The sequence below is a fragment of the Caloenas nicobarica genome, chromosome 2 (genome assembly GCF_036013445.1).
Source record: "Caloenas nicobarica isolate bCalNic1 chromosome 2, bCalNic1.hap1, whole genome shotgun sequence".
Classification (NCBI taxonomy): Eukaryota; Metazoa; Chordata; class Aves; order Columbiformes; family Columbidae; genus Caloenas; species Caloenas nicobarica.
The window spans coordinates 117,546,031-117,568,369 of record NC_088246.1 but is presented as its reverse complement, the minus strand read 5'-3'; the positions used below and the strand labels follow the sequence as shown (position 1 = coordinate 117,568,369).

Genomic DNA, 22,339 nt, shown 5'->3' with positions numbered 1-22,339 from the left:
TATAGGCACTATATTGAAATATAAATTTCCCCTAAACAGAAAGAGAGGAGGAAACCCAGAGTTTGCTTTCATAAATTATCTGCTCTTCTAAATTGAAAGGACTTGACTTATACAGAACTGTTGTGTTGCTCTCCATTCTCGGAATATTGTCCTCTTACTGAATTCTGTTATCCAGATGGTATATAAATGAGTAGCTGGATGATTAGTGAAGTTTATTTTGAAAAGTCACTTAAAAAGCCACTATGGAAGTGTTTGTATTTCATCAATTACCCTCCCTTAAGCAGTCCTCCTTCCAAGCTATAAATTGAGGCATTGGTGTCTTTACATCACTGTTATCTGTGAACTAGTCATCTAGATGGAGCACTAACCCACCAAGTGACTGACCACCTAAGGCAGCTGTGCACAAGCTGGTTTGGGTCTGACAGCATTTCCCCTGCCGTGGCAGACCACAGCGCACATGTCACAGTGTCACTTTCCAGTGGCCTGAGCTGGCACCACTCCTGACCAAGTAAGCTCTTGTGAGTCTGAAAGCTTATGGGAAGCCTGTTCCTGAGACACTGAATAAGAGACACAATTTTTTTTCCGTCAGAGTTGTTACAACCTTCCCATCATCTTCAGTAATTGACGGGTGAACGTATATAGCCCAGAATATGGCATTACATAAGCAAAGGAAAATCTTCACTTTTTCTAAAAAAAGCGTAAAAATGTTTTCAAACTTAATGGAAGTTTTGTGCTTTGACTGAGAGTTTATATCCTAAAACAAGCCTAGTTAACTTTTTAAACCTAAACTGTATTTGAAAATTAGCCTCAAATGTCTTGCAAAACCACTTTTGGGAATCCTTGTTGGCCAGAAGGGGGGGCAGTTGTATTTTTAAAACACCACTTGAGGCCATGTTGACAGGGCTATGAATGGTTTATTTGAGACCTAATTCTGCACATTTTCTATGTGACAAAATCAGCTCTGTGGATGATATTGCCCTTTTCTGAGGAATAGTGTATTGTGATAAAAAGGACATTTGTCACAGTTGCAAAAGGTGGATTAGATGGTGTGTATCCAGTCTTGGTCTTTTCCCACATGCCACTGTTTTGCCCTCCTCGAACTGCTCACCTGCTCTGTCTCTGTGCAGTTAAGTCAAGAACGTCTAGTTTTGCAGGAAAACTCTGTTGTCTTGATATGTGAAGGGTGTATCTAAATAAAGCTCTAAAAAGTTGATTTGGGGACAAATTGTGGACACTCACTTTTAAATGGATACTAGTGGAGCTCGTGATGTCCCATTCCATCCTAACTTCCTTTGGACTTCCAAGAGAATGAAGAAAGTTTCAAATTAGAAATCAATTTCATTTTCAAGTCCATACTTTGGGGCAGAATTGCAGAGGTACTGCATATTTGATTTGTAGTAATATTACTTCAATAAAAATATTTAACCTGAGGTTGGTCCTAATGGGATATCTGCCTTAGAAGGATTCTCTTTATTTTTGATACTGAACTTGAAATTTTATATGCAGGATAAGATACTTATCTGGCTTAAGATCTTCTAGTCCCCTTTAAGTCAGTTCAACAACACCCAGTTAAAATGGCTGCCAGAAATTTAAGTGAGGGAGAAGTGACTCTAGAGAAGATGAATGATGTTACAACTTGACAGAGGCAGGAAATGTCTTGTTGAGAGGTGAGTGAAACAGATAGGGGATGGATAAACGATAAAGTTGCTGTCCTGATGATCTCCTGCTAGGTAAACTCCTCACTCCCTGTGGAGATTTGGGACCTCTCACATCTTGAAGACTACCGTTGTTTCTGCGTGGTTCTTGGCTCTTTCTAAAGCTTAAGGAAAGTTTAGTGAAATATGGCATAGATAAAACACTAGGGTAGTATCTGCTTCCAAAAACCTTTGACTACAGTTATCATCTCCACTGGCTCTTTTTCCCTTTGATCATAAGGCATTTGCTGGTTTTCCTTCAGCACCTTTTTTGTCATTTATGTATATAGGTATGCCTGTTCCTTTAACACCAACAGTCATCTCTCAGTCTGAGCAGAGAGATCCAGAAACGGTATGCACTCTGCTTTTCAATGCCTGGTTTTAACTACCCTTGCAAACTCAGGGTAAATCTTGGCACCAATGTACAGCCTCATTAGCTGTAGCATGTTAACTACTGCTAAGGGAAACACAAGGAAACAAGAACAAAATTTGTGCTTCTAACTGTGTAACAGTCTTGGCTAAAAAACACATTGCAGACCAACAATCAAAATGTGTCTGAAGGCAATCCTTTATGTTTCTTCCTTACCGCTCAGATTTGTCTGTGTTGTGGTATTAATGTATATTCCTACATGTGGTTTTGCCCAATGCCTCTCAGAAGCTCTGAAGGACTCTCAGTTTTGAAGCTGAAGTTTTTTTCACAGTCAGACTTGACGTATCCCTTCTGCAATGAAGCTGTAGGTTGGGTCAGGCGGCTGGTGAGAGTGCTCCACAGTATCTTTCCCACTGTTTTGTTCCTGAGGAGTTCTTTGCTCAAGGCAGTCTCTCTTGCAGTAGCATATCCATCTCTTAGTCTTTTAACATTTCTAGTAGGGAGTATTTCCCTTTCTGAACATGGGGTTGGGGAAACAGTAATGAAGAAAGAATTGTGATGAAGCAAGGTACTTGCTAAAGCTAGGCTTGGACCAGGAGTAACTGTGGCTCCAGTGTACTGTGTCGTGGTTCAACCCCATCCTGTGACTAAGCACCACGCAGCTGCTTGCTCACTCCTCCGCAGTGGGCTGGGAAAGAGAATCAGAAGAGGAAAAGTGAGAAAACTCGTGGGTTGAGATAAAGACAGTTTAATAGCTAAAGCAAAAGCTATGCACACAAGCAAAGAGTCTAGGACCACCCTTGTGAAATGTCTGTAAAATGTACATTGAGAAGTGGTGTGTTGTGTGGTGTTATTTGGCACCAAAGCCAGCTCAGGTCAGGTCACTGCTGCACTTGCACTAGTTCTTGTAAGGCTTGTCCTCCATTAGTTCAGGTGATTCCTGCTATGGCGATTCTTTTAACAGGCAACTCAAATCATGGGTTGCAGTAATTTAAAAGTATTTCCGTTACAGTTTCCACTCCTGGTCCCTGTGGGCCAGGTTATAGTGTTTAACATTGCAATGAACTCCTCTTGCTCCTAGCCTGGCTAGCAGCATGGGGTTCCTGCTATAGTAATTCCTATAACATGCAACTCAAATTGTGGGTTTAACTCTACCAGATTTCTCTACCTCCTCCCTGCCACCCTGAGCAATGCAGAGGGATGAGGAATGGAGTTTGTGGTCAGTTCATCATACGTTGTCTCTACTGGTCTTTCCTTCTCAGGGGGAGGACTACTCACACTCCTCCCCTGCTCCAACATGGGGTCCATCCCACAGGAGACAGTCCTCCATGAACTTCTCCAGCATGAGCCCTTCCCACAGGCTGCAGTTTTTCCCAAACTGGTTCAGTGTGTGTCCCTTCCATGGGGGAAGGGCAGGCTTCCCATGAAGTCACAGCCTCCTTCAAACACTCGCCTGCTCTGGCGTTGGGTCCTCCAGGGACTGCAGGTGGATCTCTGCTCCACCATGGATCTCCATGGGCTGCAGGGTGACAGGTGGCCTTATCGTGGTCTTCACCACAAGCTACAGGGGAATCTCTGCTCTGGTGCCTGAAGCACCTCCTCCCCCTCCTTCTTCACTGACCTTGATGTCTGCAGAGTTGTTTTGACTCGAGTTCACATTGGAGTTCCAGCCTGTCCAGTACAGCAGCACAGAAACGGCAGCGATGCCCTGGCCATCTGCCAGCCCAGGTGCATGGCTGTTGCTGTTATCAAAATGTTCCCAGGCACAGCAGAGTGAGATGATAAGCAGTATAGCAAGCAGCAAAAGCAAAAAGCAGCCACTAACGAGCACAAGACTTCTAATTTACAGTCAGGCAAGCAAGCCCCATGGCAAGTACAGAAGTTTGCTGATTAACAGCTACAAATATGATCTAGCATATTCCAATCAAACCTGTCATTATCTCAAACCTTTTGAGCCCCATGTTAGGCACCAAAAAGGACTGTTATGCTTTAACCCCAGCTGACAACTAAGCACAACACAGCTGCTCACTCACTTTCCCCTGGTGGGATGAGGGAGAGAATCAGAAGAAAAAAAGTGAGAAAACTTGTGGGTTGAGATAAAGGCAGTGTAACACGTAAAGCAAAAGCCATGCAAGCAAGCAAAGCAAAACAAGTGATTCATTCACCACTTCCCATGGGCAGGCAGGTGTTCAGCCACCTCCAGGACAGCAGGGCTCCATCATGGGTAATGGTTACTTGGGAAGACAAATACTGTAACTCAGGAAGTCCCCCCTTCCTTCTTATTTCCCTAAAATATATAATTAGCATGATGCCATATGGTATGGAATATCCGTTTGGTCAGTCTGGGTCAGCTGTCCTGGCTGTGCCCCCTCCCATCTTCTTGTACACCTGCAGCCTTCTCACTGAAAAGTCTTTGACTTGATATAAATATTGCTTGGCAACAACCAGAACATAAGTGTATTATCAACATCCTTCTCACACTAAATCCAAAACACAGTACTACACCATCTACTAGAAAGAAAATTAACTCTGTCCCAGATGAAACCAGAACAACTGTTAGTATGTATACATCATCTATCAAAGTAAAGAGGTGAAATAAAACTCTAATGTCTATTGAATGTCAACGTAAGTTTGTTGCACACACTTGAAGGATGCTTCAGGTATTCACATGGCATAACAAAACTAGATCAATACGAGACTAAACTTCATGATTTAGTCCAATCTCCTTTGTGTGCTGCTGTAGTTTACTTCAGTACTCTCCTCTGTATCCTTCAGCCTCTCACAAGACCTAGCTAGGAAAAGGTTGGTCCATCTATCCTGGCTTCCCAGTGCTGCTACCTTGAGGTTATCTAATAGGTGTGTCCCTTGCTCCTGTTTTCCCAGTTTAGGTCATATTCCTCAGTGTTACTTGCTTTGTTCCCCAAAAATTAGGAGTTTGAAAATCTGAACTATTATTTCACTTTAATGTGTTTCGTAGAATCATACAATGGCTGAGGTTGGAAGGCATCTCTGGTGATCACCTTGTCTAACCCCCTTACTCAAAGCGCGGTCAGCAAGACCAGGTTGCTCAGGATCATGTCCAGCTGGATTTTGAGTACCTCCAAGAATGGGGTAACCCATAACCCCATACCAATGGGGTAACCATAACCTCTGGGCAACCTGTGCCAGTGCTCAGTACTTGCACAGTAGAAAAGTATTCTCTTATATTTAGATGGAATTCTTTGTGTTTCAGTTAGTGCCAACTGCCTCTTGTCCTGTCACTGGACACTGCTGAGAGGAGACTCTGTCTTCTTTACTCCTCCCCACTTCCATCAGGTATTTATACATGGTGATAAGATCCCCCTGAGCCTTTGCTTCTCCAGGCTGAGCAGTACCAGCTCTCTTAGCTACTACTTGTATGTCAAATACTCCTATCCCTCAAATATCTCTATGGCCCTTAACTGGACTCACTCCAGTGTGTCCATGTCCCTGTGTACACTGGAAGCCCAGAACTGGACACAGCACTGACCAGAGTCTCATCAGGGCCAAGCAAAGGTAAAGGATTGCCTCTCCTAACCTGCTCTGCCTAATGCAGCCAAGGATGCTGTTGGCCTTCTTTGCCATGAGGGCACATTACTGGGTCACAGTCAGCTTGCTCTCCAGGACCCTCAGGTCCCTCCCTACAGAGGTGCTTTCTGGATGTCCAGCCCCCAGCCGGTACTGATGCCTGGGGTCGTTCTTGCCTAGGTGCAGGATTTTGCATTCCTCTTTGTCAGATTTCATGAAGTTCCAATTTATCCATTTCTCAAGTCTGTTGAGGTCCCTCTAAATGACAGCACAACCCTCTGGTGTTGCCACTCCTCCCAGTTTTGTATTGTCTGCAAACTTGGTGAGGGTACACTCTGTCCCATCATCCAGGTCTGTAATGAAGATGTGAAACCGTTTTGGACCCATCATTGACCCTGGGGCACTAGCAATTGGCCTCCAGCTGGATTTTGTGCACAACGATTTGAGCCTAAGGAGTTCAGCCACTTTTCAGTAGAACCCGCTGAATGTTTATCTAGCCTGTGATTCATGAGAACGTTATGGGAGACAGTGCCAAAAGCCTTACTGAATTTGAGATAAACATCCAGTACTCTCACCCACTGAGCCAGTCATCTCATCATACAGGACTATCAGACTGGTCAGGCATGATTTCCCCTTCATAAATCTTTGCAGCACAAAGTCCATCTGGAGACCAGTCACCAGTGGAGTACCCCAGGGATCACCGTTGAATAAAATACTGTTTAACTTCATTATGTACCAGGATGATGGGACAGATTGTACCCTCGGCAAGTTGTCAGAGGATACAAAACTGAGAGCAGTGGTTGAGACACCAGATGGGTGTACCACCATTCAGAGGGACCTCAACAAGGTGGAGAAATTGACAGCCAGGAACCTCATGAAGTTCAGCAAAGTGCAATGCACCTGGGGAGGAATAATCCCCTGCTCTGTCATGCTCCCAGGAATTGAGGTGAAGCTGGCCAGCCTGTAGTTTTCCTGATCCTCCTACTAGCCCTCTTTGAAGATACGAGGAACATTTGCTTTCTTCCAGTCCTCAGGAACCTTCTGCCATCACCACAATCTTTCAGAGATAATCAAGAACAAGCCCACAGTGACATTCTCCAGCTCCCTCAGCACTCATGGGTGCATCTCATCAGGTCCTATGGACTTGTTTACGTCCAGTTTGTTTAAATATTCTCTAACCTGATCCTCCACCATGGGAAGTCTTCCGTGCTCTAGACTTCCCCATAGGTCTCAGAGGCATGGGATTGCTGAAGTCCAGTCTTACTAGTAAGACCAAGTGAATGAAGGCTTGAAGTATCTCAGCCTTTTCCCTGTCATCTATCACCAGGTCCCTACCCCATTTGACTGTGGGCCCACATTTGCCCTAGTCTTCCTTTTGATGTAAATAGACCTGTGGAAGCCTTTTTTGTTGCCTTTCACATCCCTACCAGGTGGGTTTTGGCTTTCCTAACCTTCACACTCAGACCATGTCACTATGTTTCTCCAAGTCACCTGTCCCAGCTTCCACCTCTTGTATGCTTCCTTTTTATGTTGTTTTTTTTTTTTTTTCGAAAGCTCTTTTTCTACACGTGCAGACTCCCTTTACCTTTGCTTGATCTCTTCCTCATGGGGATGAACCATTCTTGAGTTTGGAGGACCTAGATGTCCTGAACCCCTCTCCTGTCCAGGATCATACCTTGTGGCTTTCCTCTAAGCAGGTCCCTGAACATCCTACTCTCCTGAAGCCCAGGGTTGTGATTCTGCTTTTTGCCTTGTTCCCTCTTTTCAGGATCCTTAACTCCACCATCTCATGGCAACTGCCATCACCCTGAGCTTCACATCTCCACCCAGTCCTTCCATGTTTGTAAGTGTGAGGTCCAGCAGCCAACCTCTCATTGTTGCCTCTTTTTGTGAGGAATTTATCATCAATGCACTCCCCAAACCTGGATTGCTTGTACCCTGCTCTGCTGCTCCTCCAGGAGATATTCCCCTGTAAAGACCAGAGTCTGCAAATGTAAGGCTTCTTCCAGTTGTCCACAGAAGACCTCATCTACTACTTCTTCCTTATCAGGGCATCTGTCACAGCCAGCCACCACAGTATTAGTCATGGTGGTCTGCCCTCAAGTCGTGACCCACAACTCTCCACTGACTCTCATCTGCCCAAGGGCAGAGCTCCATGTGTCCCCACTGCTCCCTCACTGAAAGGGTGACTTCCTGCCTTGCTGTCCCAGCCTGCTCTTCCTGTGGGGCATGCATCCATCCATGGCAACTCTCCGGCCCTGTGAGCTGCCCCAATGCGTCCCTCTGATCCCACTGAGACTTCACACAGACCTTCAATTCCTCCTATTTGCTCCGTGTCCAGGGTGCAATAGTGTACAGGCACTGCAGAGAGGCACCCAGCCATGCTGGTTTCCTAGGAAAGGTATGAGAGCTTCTCTTATCATGCTGTTCTGCAGGTACTCAATTGTTTACATGCATATGCATGAGGTGGGCACCTCTGAGCCCTGTCGGGTTGACTATGAGATCTCTCCTATTCCCACTGTACGTTCTGTTTACCAGTAAGCAGAAGTTCTATATTTTTAAATTTATTTTATAATTCATTATGTGATACCCGATCATGTAGGAAAATAGGACAGGAAAAATTGTTCAGGTTTGCCCTACACAAAACATTTTCTTTCTTCCAGGTGATCAGGGCTGCTCCTGATACCATCCTCTGCCCCCTTCATGTTCAGATAACACAACAGTCCTTCACTGATGAAATAATATATAGTACCAAGATGGTGAATCTCAGAAAAATACAGGAGGAAGTGTTATTCAAATCAGACCAGCAGACACTTTTATTTGAGAAAATTTTCAGTATCCTTTTGGAGGAAGACATTTCTCAGGCTGTGTAGACATGAGTATATTTGCAGTGTGTGTAGATAAAAATATCTTCCATTTTATAAAGAATTATTCTTCTTGTGAAAAAACAAGGATTAGAGTACCCAACAGATTAAGACTGAATGTTCAAAAGAAGTATTGAAAGAAATGGCATGAGGTTTGAGCAATGCAAGGCAGTGCAGGCTGGGAAGTTGGGTTTCAATCCTGACTCTCAGCTTTCTGAGTGTCCCTTCTCGCTCTGTGAAATGGCAAGCGTTTTTTACTGGTGTTAATCAGAAATTAGGAATCACAGTATTTGCATGGGGTAGGCAATTATTATCTTTCCTTGTTTTGCAGACATGGAAAAATGAAGTGTGAAGGTCAAGGGACTTGCTCAAAGTTACAAAACCAAACACTGTGGTTCTGGCCGGTGTGCCTGCCATTAACCACAGCGCCATTCTTTCTCATCATTCCTCTGCTTCAAGGAGGGATGGTGCTTGAACTTGTGTTTGCATGGTACACTGATCATCTGTGGCGCTGCTTGCAGATTAATGCATGCCAAGTAGATAGTTATTTTAAAACAAACAAACAAACAAAAAACCCACAACCAAAAAAAAAACCTGCTACGGAATACACTAGGGTATTTTCTCTTAAATGATAAACATGAGGTAGACCCCTTCAGTGGAAACAGTGTAGTACCTTTCAGTCAGTGAGAGGAAGGAGTGTGCAGTAGATAATCTCCTTTGTAAATTCACAGCCTATTTTGTCCCACAGTAATTCATGAGTGTAATGCATTCTCAAGTACTAATATTTTCTTTGCAAAATTGAACTCATGAATTTGTTTAGAAGTGTATGAATGTAGGCAAACACAGATTTGAGATATTTGTTAACCTAGAGTGCATTATGCATTTCTATTTATTTTTATTTACCAATAAAGTCATCTAATTTGAATTAAATGCTAATTGTGATTGAAAGAAAAATGCTTTGAGACCTTTAGAGACCTGACTGCCTCTTTCAAAGCAATTTGGGTGAAATTGAATTCTTCATGCCTGAATATACATTAATATTCTTCATCTGTACCTAGTTTCATTTGAAACTTTTCTTACCATTTCTAAAAGAGCAAGATGTCTCGTTTATGCTGGAAGATAAGTGTGTTTATCTACAGACAAGATAGAAATGGATTTTGTTTACCAGCAAAAAAAATCCCTGTGGATCTTATGACAGCCACTAATGTGAGAAATACTGCTACATATGCAGAAGCACAGCATTACATTAAGGCCTTTCTCCTCAAAGGGGATGGTGAGTTTTGTGGGGAAGGAGTACAGTTGTTTATTCATTTTTACATTTCGCTGTTTGTAAATGCCCTGGGTGCCCTAGGGAGACGTGTCACGCTGCCAGCCCACCTCCCTCTCAGTCCTCCTGCAGTTACATTTGAAACCCAGGCCAATTTTAGCGAAATTTGACGCAGTTATAAGAGAAGAGCTCAGGAATGTGAAGGGTGGTGGCTAGTCAGAGGGAAAACTTTGTCCTCACTGGGCAAAAGGCAGTCGATGGTATCCTAGCTCTGTATCGATTTCAGGAGAGAGCAGAGGGCTGCCCAGTGAGCACGAATGCAGGTGTTGAGCCACCACTTTGCCCACTGCTGCCATTTGAGTACGGGCAAGAACTGGAAGTGCTGGCCAGGGAGAGACGGGATGGGGAAACATGATTGAAACCCCTCTTAAATTAGGTTACCACTTGTAAGAACTTTTTGTTGAACAGCTTGTTTGCAGCTTGATGTTTGCAGCTGAAATAATTCCTTTAAAGTAATTGGGGGAAGGATTAGGTACCCAACTTGAAGCGTTTTGGGCTTACAATCACATTGTTTCCTCATTTTTATTCCAAATATCTTAATAGGCATGCAAACTCCACATTTGGCCGCTCAGAACAAACATCTAAGAAACTGTTTCAGTAGCTATTGCAGTTCAGGGTGGGGCAGGTCTGGAAGGAAACCAAAGTGCCTAAATTCAACTCAAGTCCAGATCCATGGAAACATTTGCTCATTCATCACCTCTCAGAGGAGACAGCTGAGCCTCATAAGCTTGTTCCTCTGTGGGTACAGGTGTGCCCCAGTGTTGGCAGGACTGATCCAGCCCAGACACTTCTTATCTCAGTGTAATGGAAACTGAAAAATGGCCATCTCACTGAGAAATCTCATACCTGCCAGGTTGGATTGCATGAGGTACAGGTATGTCAGTGGTCTTCTTAACATGATGTTTGGATCTCTGTGAATACGAAGTCATTGATTGCCTGAGATAGGAAAGTCCAAGTTCATTTTCTTCCTGCACCTAAGGTGGTTCAGGCCTACATTTTCTGCTGACTGTAAGGCCCATGTTATATCCATCCTGTATATAAAAGTGAACTAGGGAGAGAGAGAGACTTGTCTGATGTCTGGTAGTTACAGCGTTCCCTGGAAAAGGAGAACCAGGGTTTCAGCCTCAGCTTCCAGCATAAGCTAACCTTCAGGGTTAAAGCTGAGCAGTTAGATCACCCTACCAGGAAATACATCTGCTCATATGGGGCAATGGGGACCGGGTGTCCCTTGTGCAGTGTGGGTGTTGATCAGCAAGTGTCAGGACATGGTCCCTAATACCTATGGATAAAAGGATGTTGGTGTCTAGCCTCAGGCATTGGCCCTTGTCTTTAGGGAGGAAAACAAATGTTGTTTAAAATATGAAATGTGCCCAAAAATACCTGCCTGGCTTGAGTTGTGAACATGCAAGAGGCATTATTTATTTTCTTCTTCATAAAATGACAATGTGTATGAATTACCATGTACTTGGAAGTAATGATTTTGAGAATTGCCTTTGTCAGCAGAGCAAACAGTTTAGATTATTTGACTTGCTTCTGCGTTTTAAGTTATGAAAAAAATAGGCACATTAACATTATTTAATGAACTCAGAGACCACTATGTAATATATGGCGATTACTTGAAAGTGACATCTTCAGATTTAAACTCCCTGTATAAATATAGTAAACCCACCAGCCAGTGGAACCCAGGAGTCTTTTTCTAATATTATTATTCATAAAATGAGTATTGGGTGCTTAGTTTGAGTCTATTTTGAATTTCAGGTTGTTTAAGCTCTTGTCTATGACACATCTGTACAGAAGTAAGAGTGAGTGCTGATGAAGATTTCTGTCCACTGACCTAAGTTTTATTAACAGAGTATACACAGTGGAGGAGGTTTGAGCTCAAAATTAAACACTTTTTGAACATACCGGTTTACGTGGACCCAAAATGATTGCAACTGCATAGGAAGGAGGTTGAGCTAAATATGGCCAAGTGTTAAGTGGTCGATGGTCTGAAATTTGCCTTTTATTAACGATGAATCTTAGCTACACATATAGAGACAAGCACTTCATGCAAACTGCACACAGACTGTCCAAAACACAAACTTTCTGGGCTGCAATAGCTTATTTACAAGTCTGGAAGTTACACTGCAAAGAACCAGTCCCATGAAACTGTTGTCAGAAAGCTAGAGAACTAACATCAGCATTGCACTATCCAGAAGCCAATTTATCATTACCATCAATTGACCTTGACAATTATTTCTTTATTAGTAATAAGGGAACGGAGTGCTTGTTTTTATTTTCAATACTTGGTTGCAGTTGTCTTGGTGAATCTTTAATCTGTCGTGCAAACTTGCATGCTACTTAGTTTCTGATAACAACAGCATCTTTATTGCTCATTTTTTCTAGAATATTAACTGTGCCTTAATCTTTTTTGTCCTTCCCATTTTGAGATAGTTTTGGAGAAACCAAATGTTTTGACTGTGGGGGCGGAAACAAAAGGGAGTTAATACCAGATTTGAACAAGAATTGGCAAGTAAAATTAGAGATTAATTTCCTTCATCCAAGTTGCTGACCATATGAATCAGCTTGTGGAAGTGGCTCGTGCAGACTGTCTTGCCTCATTAGCATGGGTGACTTTGTGCTTTCTGTAGATGAAGGCAGATGGCAGGGAGAGGAGGGGAGTCTTGTGCAAAGCCAACAGTCGTGTATCTGTGAGGGTCTCAGGCAAAGACAAATGAGTTCCTCATGTCTCCTCATTAAATGGGTACAGGGCCACTACTATAATCCTGATAATGTTACGGTTTGTCTTACCCCATTGGGCCTTTCCACTCTTCCTATCACCTGTGAGCCTGAGTCGTTCTCCAAAACCAGCTCAGGTTTGGTGATCTTATTTCAAATTTTTTTCCACATCAGCTTATTCCATGGCATTTGGCCATGCTGCATAAAAAAAAATAAAATAATAATAATAATCTCTTTCTCTGTCCTTTCCCTCTTCATTCACTTTGTCCGTGCCCTTGCATAGACTCCAAGTCACCCTGCAGTGAGATGCCGAGCTTTCTCCTAACAAATTCAAGGGACAGTAGTCACTGATTCACAAAGCTTGTTTTGAAAAGCAGCATTTCAAATGACTGGTATCTGTTAATTAAAATTTACCTCCAGTATTTTTTTTTCTTACTATGATCAGTTGTTCTCATTTGTGTCTGGCTTGATTTTCACAAATACCTCCCTTAAACTCAATTGTATTTCAGCTACAAACTATAAAGTTTGCCTCAGTCTCTGAAGGAAGTTCTGACCACCTCGTATACACATTTATTTTTTCACTTTTTTCACCCAACTCATTTACGAAACTTACAGATGCTTTTTACAAATACATGTGTTTTAGGGATACCTATCTCATAGGAAAATGTGGTATCTGTTATACTAAGGTTTTGCCTGACAGATCCATGTACAAAATACTACTAGATCTTAATCTAGATGAAGGATAAGCTTGCTGCTATTTTGTGTTCTTTTGAGAACTTTAAGGGCAGAAAGAACTATGAAAGTTCAAAGCAGAGTTGTTTCATTCTTCCTCTTCCACGTGGAATTGTGTGTGAAACACAAGGTATCTCTGACAGAAGTACCTCCACTAAATTTGTGATGTTCACAAGGAATACATGTGTTAAGTCTGGTTTGTGAGTGGTGTTTTGCCCTGAATAAATTAGATAAGCCAAAAATTAATCACTCCACTGGGAGGTGAGGGGTTAGGGGTGCCTATCTCTAGAGTAGCTGTTTTAAGCACAAGTGATGAATCAAGAGGTTTATCTGCACTGCACAGAAGGCGAAGTACCTCATCAGCAAATATTTCCTGTCACTTGTGGCCAGCCTGGATAGTCTCTCCATTGGGAGCTCCTGTAGGGATTTGTTCAGCTCACCAACATTAAACTACACGGCTTCTATGATATAAGAAAGTTGTGAGCATCTTTATGTTTTAGGTCTGTAGCGTTGCAGTAGAAGAGTCTGGCCATTCTGATTTATGCTTTGCAAATAGTCTTTTAGCCCAAAAAAGTTAAGGATAATCCCTCCTTTTGACAGACTTAAGAAAACTTGCACATACATGTGTAAGTATAGTTCTACATGTTTTTACAGCTCAAGTGAGGTCACAATTGCTCCAGGCTTCACTGGCTTGCCGAAGATAGGAGCCATGCAAACTTTTCCTCATATTTCAACTACGTATCAGTTCCGAGCCATCTGCCACAATCATGGACATCCACTGAGGAAATCCTTCTGTGTCCAATTATTTGAAAAACTTGATATTTTAAGCAAATTATGTTTAGGCTGGAACTATATGTTACCTTTTCAAAGACACACATACCTACAAGAGGCTGTTTCTTTTATAGCCCTCCAGTGTTCAAGCTGCCTTCATCTAAATACTTAAATTAAGTGGCTGATCTCCATGTGCTCCCTTTATCAACATGGAAGCAAAGAATGAATCAGAAAATGAGCCTTATCTCAGAAAAGCCTTTCTCTGTCTGTTTTCTATAGAGAGATCTTAGGGAAAAAAGTACGGTCCTGAAATTATATGGTCGTTTTGACACAATCCCCATGTAAGAAGCAATGTAAAAAAATACAAAGAAATACAGTGAAATAACGTATCTAGTGCTCTCAGTTCATGCTGAAGTTTGGCACTGCCAAACACATCTAGTACTAAAGGACTGGGATGTAAGTGAAGATACAATATACTCCCAGCATGTCTTTCACAGAAAGGCATGATAAAACAGAATATTTCTTTTCTCCACTATTCTTTCTCCAACATTTTCAGTTGGGCTCACTTAGTTTTATTAGTCTTGTTAATAAAAATGAAGATCCAGCACTAAAGCATTTAGGAAACACAGCACTGTCTGCACTGCAGGCCATTAAATCTTTGTAAATCAGCCCTGGAACATCATCCTTTCCAATACATCATTATCTTTTTGCATGGTGGGTTGCTCTAATTGCAAACTATCTAGATGAGATCCCACCTGTGCATTGTAAAACCACCACAAAGCGTAATTGGATGAGTCTTAACCATTCTTGGCAGTAGTCAATCTCTTCTACCCCAGTGGCTTCTGAAGGTATTAAAGGAAAGGACAGCTTCAATGTGTGTAAAATAAGGTATTGGCTACTTATTTTTATAGTGAGGAGAAATCCTTTTGCGGATTGGGGAGAAGCAGGAAATCTCCAGCCGTAAAAATGTCAAAAAAAAAAAAATCTGTGAACCCATTAATGACTCAGAAATGCTTTTCATTTCAGCAGCTTCACTGAGTTGCCTGCCAGTAGCCAAACACCACACTAACACTCTGTTAAATTCTATTTTTGCTTGTATTTAAACTAATTTTTAAATATCTCTTCAGTTCCTGCCTAGCTAAAGGGAGACAGGGGCAATGAACATACTCTCCTAAACTGGACTCAGCACCATTTCTGAACTTCCTTTCAAGTATGTTAATGCAAACAGAGAACAAGGCACTCTGCATGATTACTGGCAAGGGTGCCAGTAATCTTCACTGGATTTTTATTCTCATATGAAATGTACACGAGCTGCTGCATAGGTTGTCAGCACGTCTCAAGGACAGCCTTGCGTCTGTCCAAGGTGACTGTCGAGTTATCTCCCCTCCCATGGGAGAACCACGGAGCTGGTTCCCAGACTTAGCAGCTCTTTGGAAAGCTGTGAATGGCCATCACTGCACGTGGTCACTTGTCTCAAGGAGTTTGGTAGGACTGTTTGCATGGGAAGACCTGGATCCAGAGTTAGTGACTGATATTGGATTACTTGTATGCTGCCTGTTGTTTGGTGTATATTCAAGTGTTTTCCAAAATAATAGTGCTCAGCAGCTTGTGAGGTGAACTGTTCGAAGCATAGATAGACAATGCTTTTTTAAAAAAAAAAAAGTTTATTGCTTTTACAAGTTTCTTCTTTTCCTGCTGTGAAAAAAAAATCAGCATAACACATCCAGGTCTTTTAAGTGTCATAAAATGGGCACTGAAGTCACTGACACCAAAAGGAAGCCAAAGAAGATGCCTCACTTTGTGTAATCCTCATACCACCAAACATTAAAGCCCTTTCAGAATGGGTGGCTTTCAGCTCTCTTTTGCACACAAGAGTGGTAGCAGCTAAATACACCAGTCTGTTAAGTAGTTTTGCTTAAGAAATATGGCATTATCTATGCAGCAATTTCTGTTAGTTTCCCAGAAAACTTTCCTGTTAAAAGGTTCTCATCAAATTTGATTAATCCCTTCATTCATCTCACCTTTGCAAGATACTAACCTAATTACTCAGGCAGGTGTATAGGAGGGTTTAGTCTCTTTTTTTTTTTCTCTTTTTTGACTTGGAAAATTTCCATGGCAATGTAGCAGCCATTTATGCCTTTGAAAATCATCACTATCCATTCTAATTCTTAGATATAGGAAGTTACAGCCAGCATTTAGTGCAAGCATACTATCCCTCATGGAGCTTCTAATAAAATTTATTAGCCAATACTGTCGTGTTCACTACAGGATATGTGTCTTAATGGCAATAGGAAGTGGACAGGGGAAGCAACAAATAGTATTTTACGTATTTATATAAATTTTTTGTCCTCAGAACTTCCCATGTCATTTTTTTTTCCCTAGGTATTTTCTTTTTTTTTCCTTTTCCTTCTGTTTTGGGGCTTTTTTTTCCCCTGATAGATTCATTCTTCTTTTGTCTCATGTATCTTGGAGACAGCCCCTTTCACGTGACTCCCAGTGTGCATATATTGCTCCTTCAGAGTGTTACTTGAGTTTTGTCTGAGTAGTTCTGCCCATCATTCTCTGTAGTCTTTAATCCCATGAAAAATCCTTCAGTAGTGGTTCCTACATCTGCACTCACAGTTGAGACTAAAATGCAATCCTCTTCTGGTGTCTCCTGGGGTTATACCCTGAGGTTGGCCCTGGATCCCAAGCAGACTGTTTGAAATGAAACAAAACCAAGACCACACACCTTTCAGTCTGTCCTGTTCCTTCCTGGCCTGGTGGAACTGAAGCACCTTCCACTAGTTCAGGGTGGCAGGCTGAATTCAGAAGGCTGAACTTTCCTCTGAAATGTAGGGCTCATTTTAGTGGCTTTGGTTTGAAATTTGGATGGTTTAAGCATCTTTGCACTGAAATATCTCCTGAAATAGGCTACTAAATTCAGATTACATACCACAGGAAGTCATGAGGTACTGCTGCCCTCTCTTGAGTTTTCTCTGCAATGGGGAACACCAGTACAGTCACATATCACTGGAGACTGTCTTCTAAATTATAAAATTCTTCAGAGCTGCACCGATGCGTTTACAATCTTTGGTTACTTTAGTATTGTAGTATAACTTTATTCCTGCTTCTGTTGAGCCTGGTATTGAGTGGTGGCTTTATTTGTATCCCCCTTTTTTCATTTTCGCCTTTATAAGTTCTGGGTTTTCTTTTTAAGGTCAAAGTATTTAATTTATTTGTAAGTCTGTGGTTCTGCAGTAACACTTGTACGTTGTCATTCACTGTGATGCTGAAATTACCAATAGGCTCATAGTCATCCCATTTTACTATTATTCCTACCTTCTGTTATTACACACTAACTATGCTCCTGAATCCCTTTGGCCCTAGGACAGAAAGAATAAATCCCTAGGCATATGTGTTTCATTTGTTTTAAAGAATGAAGTATTAGACAACAGAATTTTTATATATATATATATCTATATTAAAAAAACCTGACCATGTCAAGCTGAAAGAATTCAAGTATCTTTTTGCATCTCTGAAAACACCAACAGGACCTCTCTGTCAGATACACAAGTCCTGCATGGCTCTGTTCTTTTATTTGCTTTCACCAGTACAAAAATCATTTTACTCAGTTTGCTGAAAACAAAGACCTAATCATCAGTGGTTTGCAGCAATACAGAATATCCTGATCCCCCAGTTTTGTTTTTGTCATTGGAATTTATTACACTGCTAGATAGGCTAACTTTTCTTGGAACTGTTTGCTTTTCTGTAGGCTTTATTTCACACTGGAATTGAAATTGTGTTCCATGCATTACTGTTTCTTACATTATTTCTCTGAATTTTTAACAGCCTCATTTGAGTAGGCCTATGAACTTTCCCATCCCCCAAATCCACACTTATGGTCTGCCAGTCCACAAATCAACTTTCCAGTAAATGTTTAATCTACTTATGGCAGAACAGTCTTTTCATGTAGGTTTCAAAAACAGACTTACGAAAGTGGTCAGGCAGTCTGTGCATGGGTGTCTGTCTGACTGTTTAGCTATCTGGTATTTGTAACAGGATGTTTAAAAACCTGTTGACCAGCATCCCCCTCTCCAGCAGTGTGATAAAAATGGGCAGCTGTATAGATGTCCCAATGCAGCAGGCTTGCCTACAGACAGGAGAAGAAAATCTACAAGCCTTAGTAGACACATGAGAATCCACTCAGGAATGGGAGAGCAGAAATACCCAAAGTGCAATAAACTCCCCAGTCAACTTGCATGATACAAGGCCCTGAAGAATTTGATGGCAAACACAGATCCGAGCTTTGCCATTGCTGCAGTTTGTGGATTGCACAATGGCTGGAGACATCAAAAGAGCTGTTTGGGAGGAAAGTCTCACCTTTTCACATTCTTTGCAGGGTCACTAGTTGATGTTTAGTTAGTTGATGCCATTAATGTTGATGTTTAAATAACTCAGATGGAATAGGCTCTAAAGGCGCCCATTTTGCCTTATGAGCTGTGAAAGCAGCTCACTCAGGTGCAGGCACCTGTGTTGCTAACACCTGTATGTACCTGCAGTCCCATGCATCCCACTTCCATGATCTATCCGTAGGGGGACAGGAACTGGACTTTTTTGGAGGGGGGATTTCATCTGTCACTACACACAGCTCAAGCCCACTGACATCAGCTATTTGGGAGTCCTAGGTTGGTCCCCTGCCACCAGTGCTGACCTTGCAGTCACTGGGGGACAAGGTCTGGTCCAAGTCACAGTGACGGCAGCAGATGTAGCAGCTGTTCGTGTGACTCTGCCAGTGCACTCTGGAGAGCTGTTAGCAGCCATGCAACTCAACCAGTGCTGTTGCAGGGGAAAACGTGTTTGGTGGAGAAAAGCACCTGGCCACCCCTTTCCAGGACTATCAGCCTACCTGTATGACCTCTTCTTATTTCTTATAAGGTGTGGTTTAAGCTGTTTATTTTTGTAGGAAGACCTACTATGCACTAGCAGGTAAGTTTCAGAAGCATGTATTTAAGTAATGAGCCCAGCTTGTTGCTAAATTACATGTATCGATCAAGTCCTTCAAAAGAGATTTTGTAGCATTAACTGGGGCTTGGTTGCAAACGCACACCACCACCCTTCCTGCTGTTGTAATGTGAGTGGGCCGGGCTGAGCCGTCACTGCGTTGTAAGCTCTGCTCCTTTTCATGTTTGCAGGATTTCACGTTCCCACCTCCGGGGACGCCGAGGAGAGCAGCATGGAGCAGGAGTGCTCCTCCTGGCCTCGGTAAGCACGAGATAGCCGTCTCAGGTGTCAGACACTGGCAGGGCAAGGCTGACCCTTTCAGTGCGGTGGCTGCCTCCATGGTGAGCCAACTGTCCGACCAGCAGATGAGCGAGTCACCTCTCAGCCAGTTCAGAGGAGCGTATTTATCCCCCGAGCTGCGCCCTTTAAACAAGTCGTTAGTCAAGGGTGGCGAGTGGAAGGATGTGGATAACACCCAGGAAAAGCGCAGGTCGTTCCTGCATGACTTCTGTAAGAAATACAACAGCAGAAAGAAGCTGCCAACCCACCTCGTCCACCTCGTGTCAAGAATTTACGTGGAGGACAGGCACAAGGTCCTGTACTGCGAAGTACCCAAAGCAGGCTGCTCCAATTGGAAAAGGATCCTCATGGTTCTCAATGGACTCGCTGCTTCAGCGCACAACATCTCCCATGACGATGTGCACTATGGAAAGCATCTAAGGAAATTGGACAGTTATGACCTAAAAGCGATATACACGCGCTTGAACACGTATACCAAGACTATATTTGTACGTGATCCCATGGAAAGACTGGTATCTGCCTTCAGGGATAAGTTTGAACATCCAAACAGCTATTACCATCCAGTGTTTGGGAAGGCAATAATTAAGAAGTATAGACATAATGCAAATGAGGAGGCACTGAAAACAGGATCAGGGGTTAAGTTCAAGGAGTTTATCCAATATTTGTTAGATTCCCATCGCCCAGTAGGAATGGACATTCACTGGGAGCAAGTCAGTAAGCTCTGCTATCCCTGCCTCATCAACTATGATTTTATAGGAAAGTTTGAAACCCTGGAAGAAGATGCTAATTACTTTTTGCGGCTGATAGGTGCTCCAGCTGAGCTGGAGTTTCCTAAATTCAAAGACAGACATTCCTCTGATGAGAGAACAAGTGCAGAAGTAGTGAGGCAATACTTAAAGGAATTGTCTGAGGAGGAGAGACAGTTGACCTATGACTTCTATTACTTAGATTACTTAATGTTCAATTACACCTCACCAATTGTATAGCACCAGAATAGCTTCAAGCTTCTATTAGATATTTATGATTTTGGGATTCAAAACAACTACTTTGATATTAGCCCTGAAAGGAAACAAAGTTTCTGCTAAGTGGAGTTTTCCTGACTTAGAGGGTTATTTTATAAGCTAGAGTGACACCAATTGACATTAAATTGTAGGGAAATGCACCAGAAAAAAGAGACCTGTAAACAGCATAAATTGCACTCAAATGCCTGAAAAAGCTGCTTTTACCATTATGGATTATACTGTGGAAGAGGTAGCACAGCCAGCTGTTGCATTAGCTTACCTAATGTTCTTTTAATGGTTTAAGAAAAAAGTATTCAGAGTAGCATGATCCTTCTTTGGTGTGTCTGCTTTAGAAATTGTTTTCAAAACTATTTTTGAATGTATTTTTTACTTTCTGTCACTTTTTATTAATAAAGAAGCATTGGCTAATTTTCTAAAACATTTGCAGCATTCTCAGTTGCAAGGTTTGGTTGTTTGATTACCATTAGACTGTAGCTGGTTTTAGACCTAATTGTTTTTTATTGAAGGACGGTCTTGAATACAGATGCATAAAACTATGAATAACATATAACTGTGAATAATACTCTGTTGAGCAGAGTAAATTTGAGTAAGCCTGCTATCTGAAGTCATGATCCACAACCCTGTTTTTTATTGATGCACTGGAGATGACAAACATGACTCTCCTTTCAGAGAACTGCTGCATACATTAAAATTAGCATTTTAATTTATGGGGAGTCAAACCCATAATGCATACTGTGGTCTCAATATTCAAGATAGTCTTCACCTTTCCTGGTGGGCCAAAGTCTTCTGTTGGTAGCTATGGGACATTATAAGGTCTGTACTGAGAAGCAACCGCTGTGACCACTCTTGGTCTGCCAGTGTGCGATCATCAGTCCAGCTCCTGGCAGTTTGTTGCACAGGTGATATGTATGCCCATCGCATCCCAAACCCAGGGACTGGTTTTGTCCCCCGTGCTTCCTGAAGTCACCTGTGTTTTGCTGTCCTTCCTGCCTTGTCAGCAGCCAGAAAACCCCAGGGGTGGGGTGGGTATTGGTGATCCATCCTAGAGGCAGCTGTGTCCACAGACCCACAGCCCTGGTGATAAAAAGAAAAGGTACCTTCTCTCCTCCTGTCTCCTCCCTCTGGTGCTGTCTGCATGCGGTCATTCCTGCAACCACAGTTGCACATGGTGGTGTAGGATGGGTGGCCAGAGTGTCCCAGGAGGCAGAGAAACCTCTGCAAAATGGATAGGGAGAAATCCCTGTGCCCTTCCAAAATAAAGATTACACCTATTCTTTGCTTCCTGGAATGATTTGGGACACCTTGCTCCAGCGTCTTGATATAGTAAGTCGCAGAATAAAGTCGCCTGGTGGGAAACTGATGCAAATAAAATGTCCTTCTGTGTTCTGAACCGCTGCACATGACTAGTGCTGTTGCTATCCTTTCCCTCATCTCAGGCACATGTACAGCTTCAGTCCTTCCACAGGAGTAATTGTGAGTCCCTGCTCAAATGAGAGACCGTTTCCTATGTATCCTTGCTGCTTGTTTCTCCCCCAGTTTTCGTCTCAGAAGAGGAAAAATGTCACCTCTAGCCACCACAGTGCCAGTGTGTAACAAAGCAGGTTCTGCACATCTCTCCCTGGGGCAGGGTGAGCTGCTCCAAGGGGGAAAGGTAAGAACATATTGGGCAGCCCAAGTTGGAGATTGTGCTGTATGTGACTAGAGGCACCCATAGCTGAAGTCAGCCTGTTCCTTGGGGCCATGGAGCAAAGAAGAGGAGGAGGAAAAAGCCTATGAGCCACCACCGCCATGAGGTGTGGAGAGGTGCAGGTGTTCAGCACTGACGAGGAGATGCAGCGATGTCTTGGACAGGTAAATGCCCACACTGTTACTTTTGTGAGCTGTTGTGCCTAGACAGACCCATAGGTGTTAACACCAGAAGTGTCTGGGACGGGGTATCTAGCCATTGAACTGCCCTGATGCGTGCCTTTCCTCAGGTGAACAATGTGTCCCTAAATATTTAGACTCAAAAT

The 22,339-nt window shown here is 42.6% G+C and overlaps 1 protein-coding gene across 2 annotated transcripts in view; it reads left to right on the top strand.

The window, feature by feature from the left end:
• The window catches only part of CHST9 (carbohydrate sulfotransferase 9), a 95,274-nt gene extending 74,555 nt beyond the window's left edge, over positions 1–20,719 (top strand). For both annotated transcript variants that reach the window (XM_065629141.1, XM_065629142.1), the window contains one exon: positions 19,197–20,719. In XM_065629141.1, coding sequence (XP_065485213.1) covers positions 19,197–20,291 — 1,095 coding nt within the window. In that variant the 3' untranslated portion in view covers positions 20,292–20,719. The remainder of the gene's footprint in view (positions 1–19,196) is intronic.
• Positions 20,720–22,339: the final 1,620 nt, after the last annotated feature.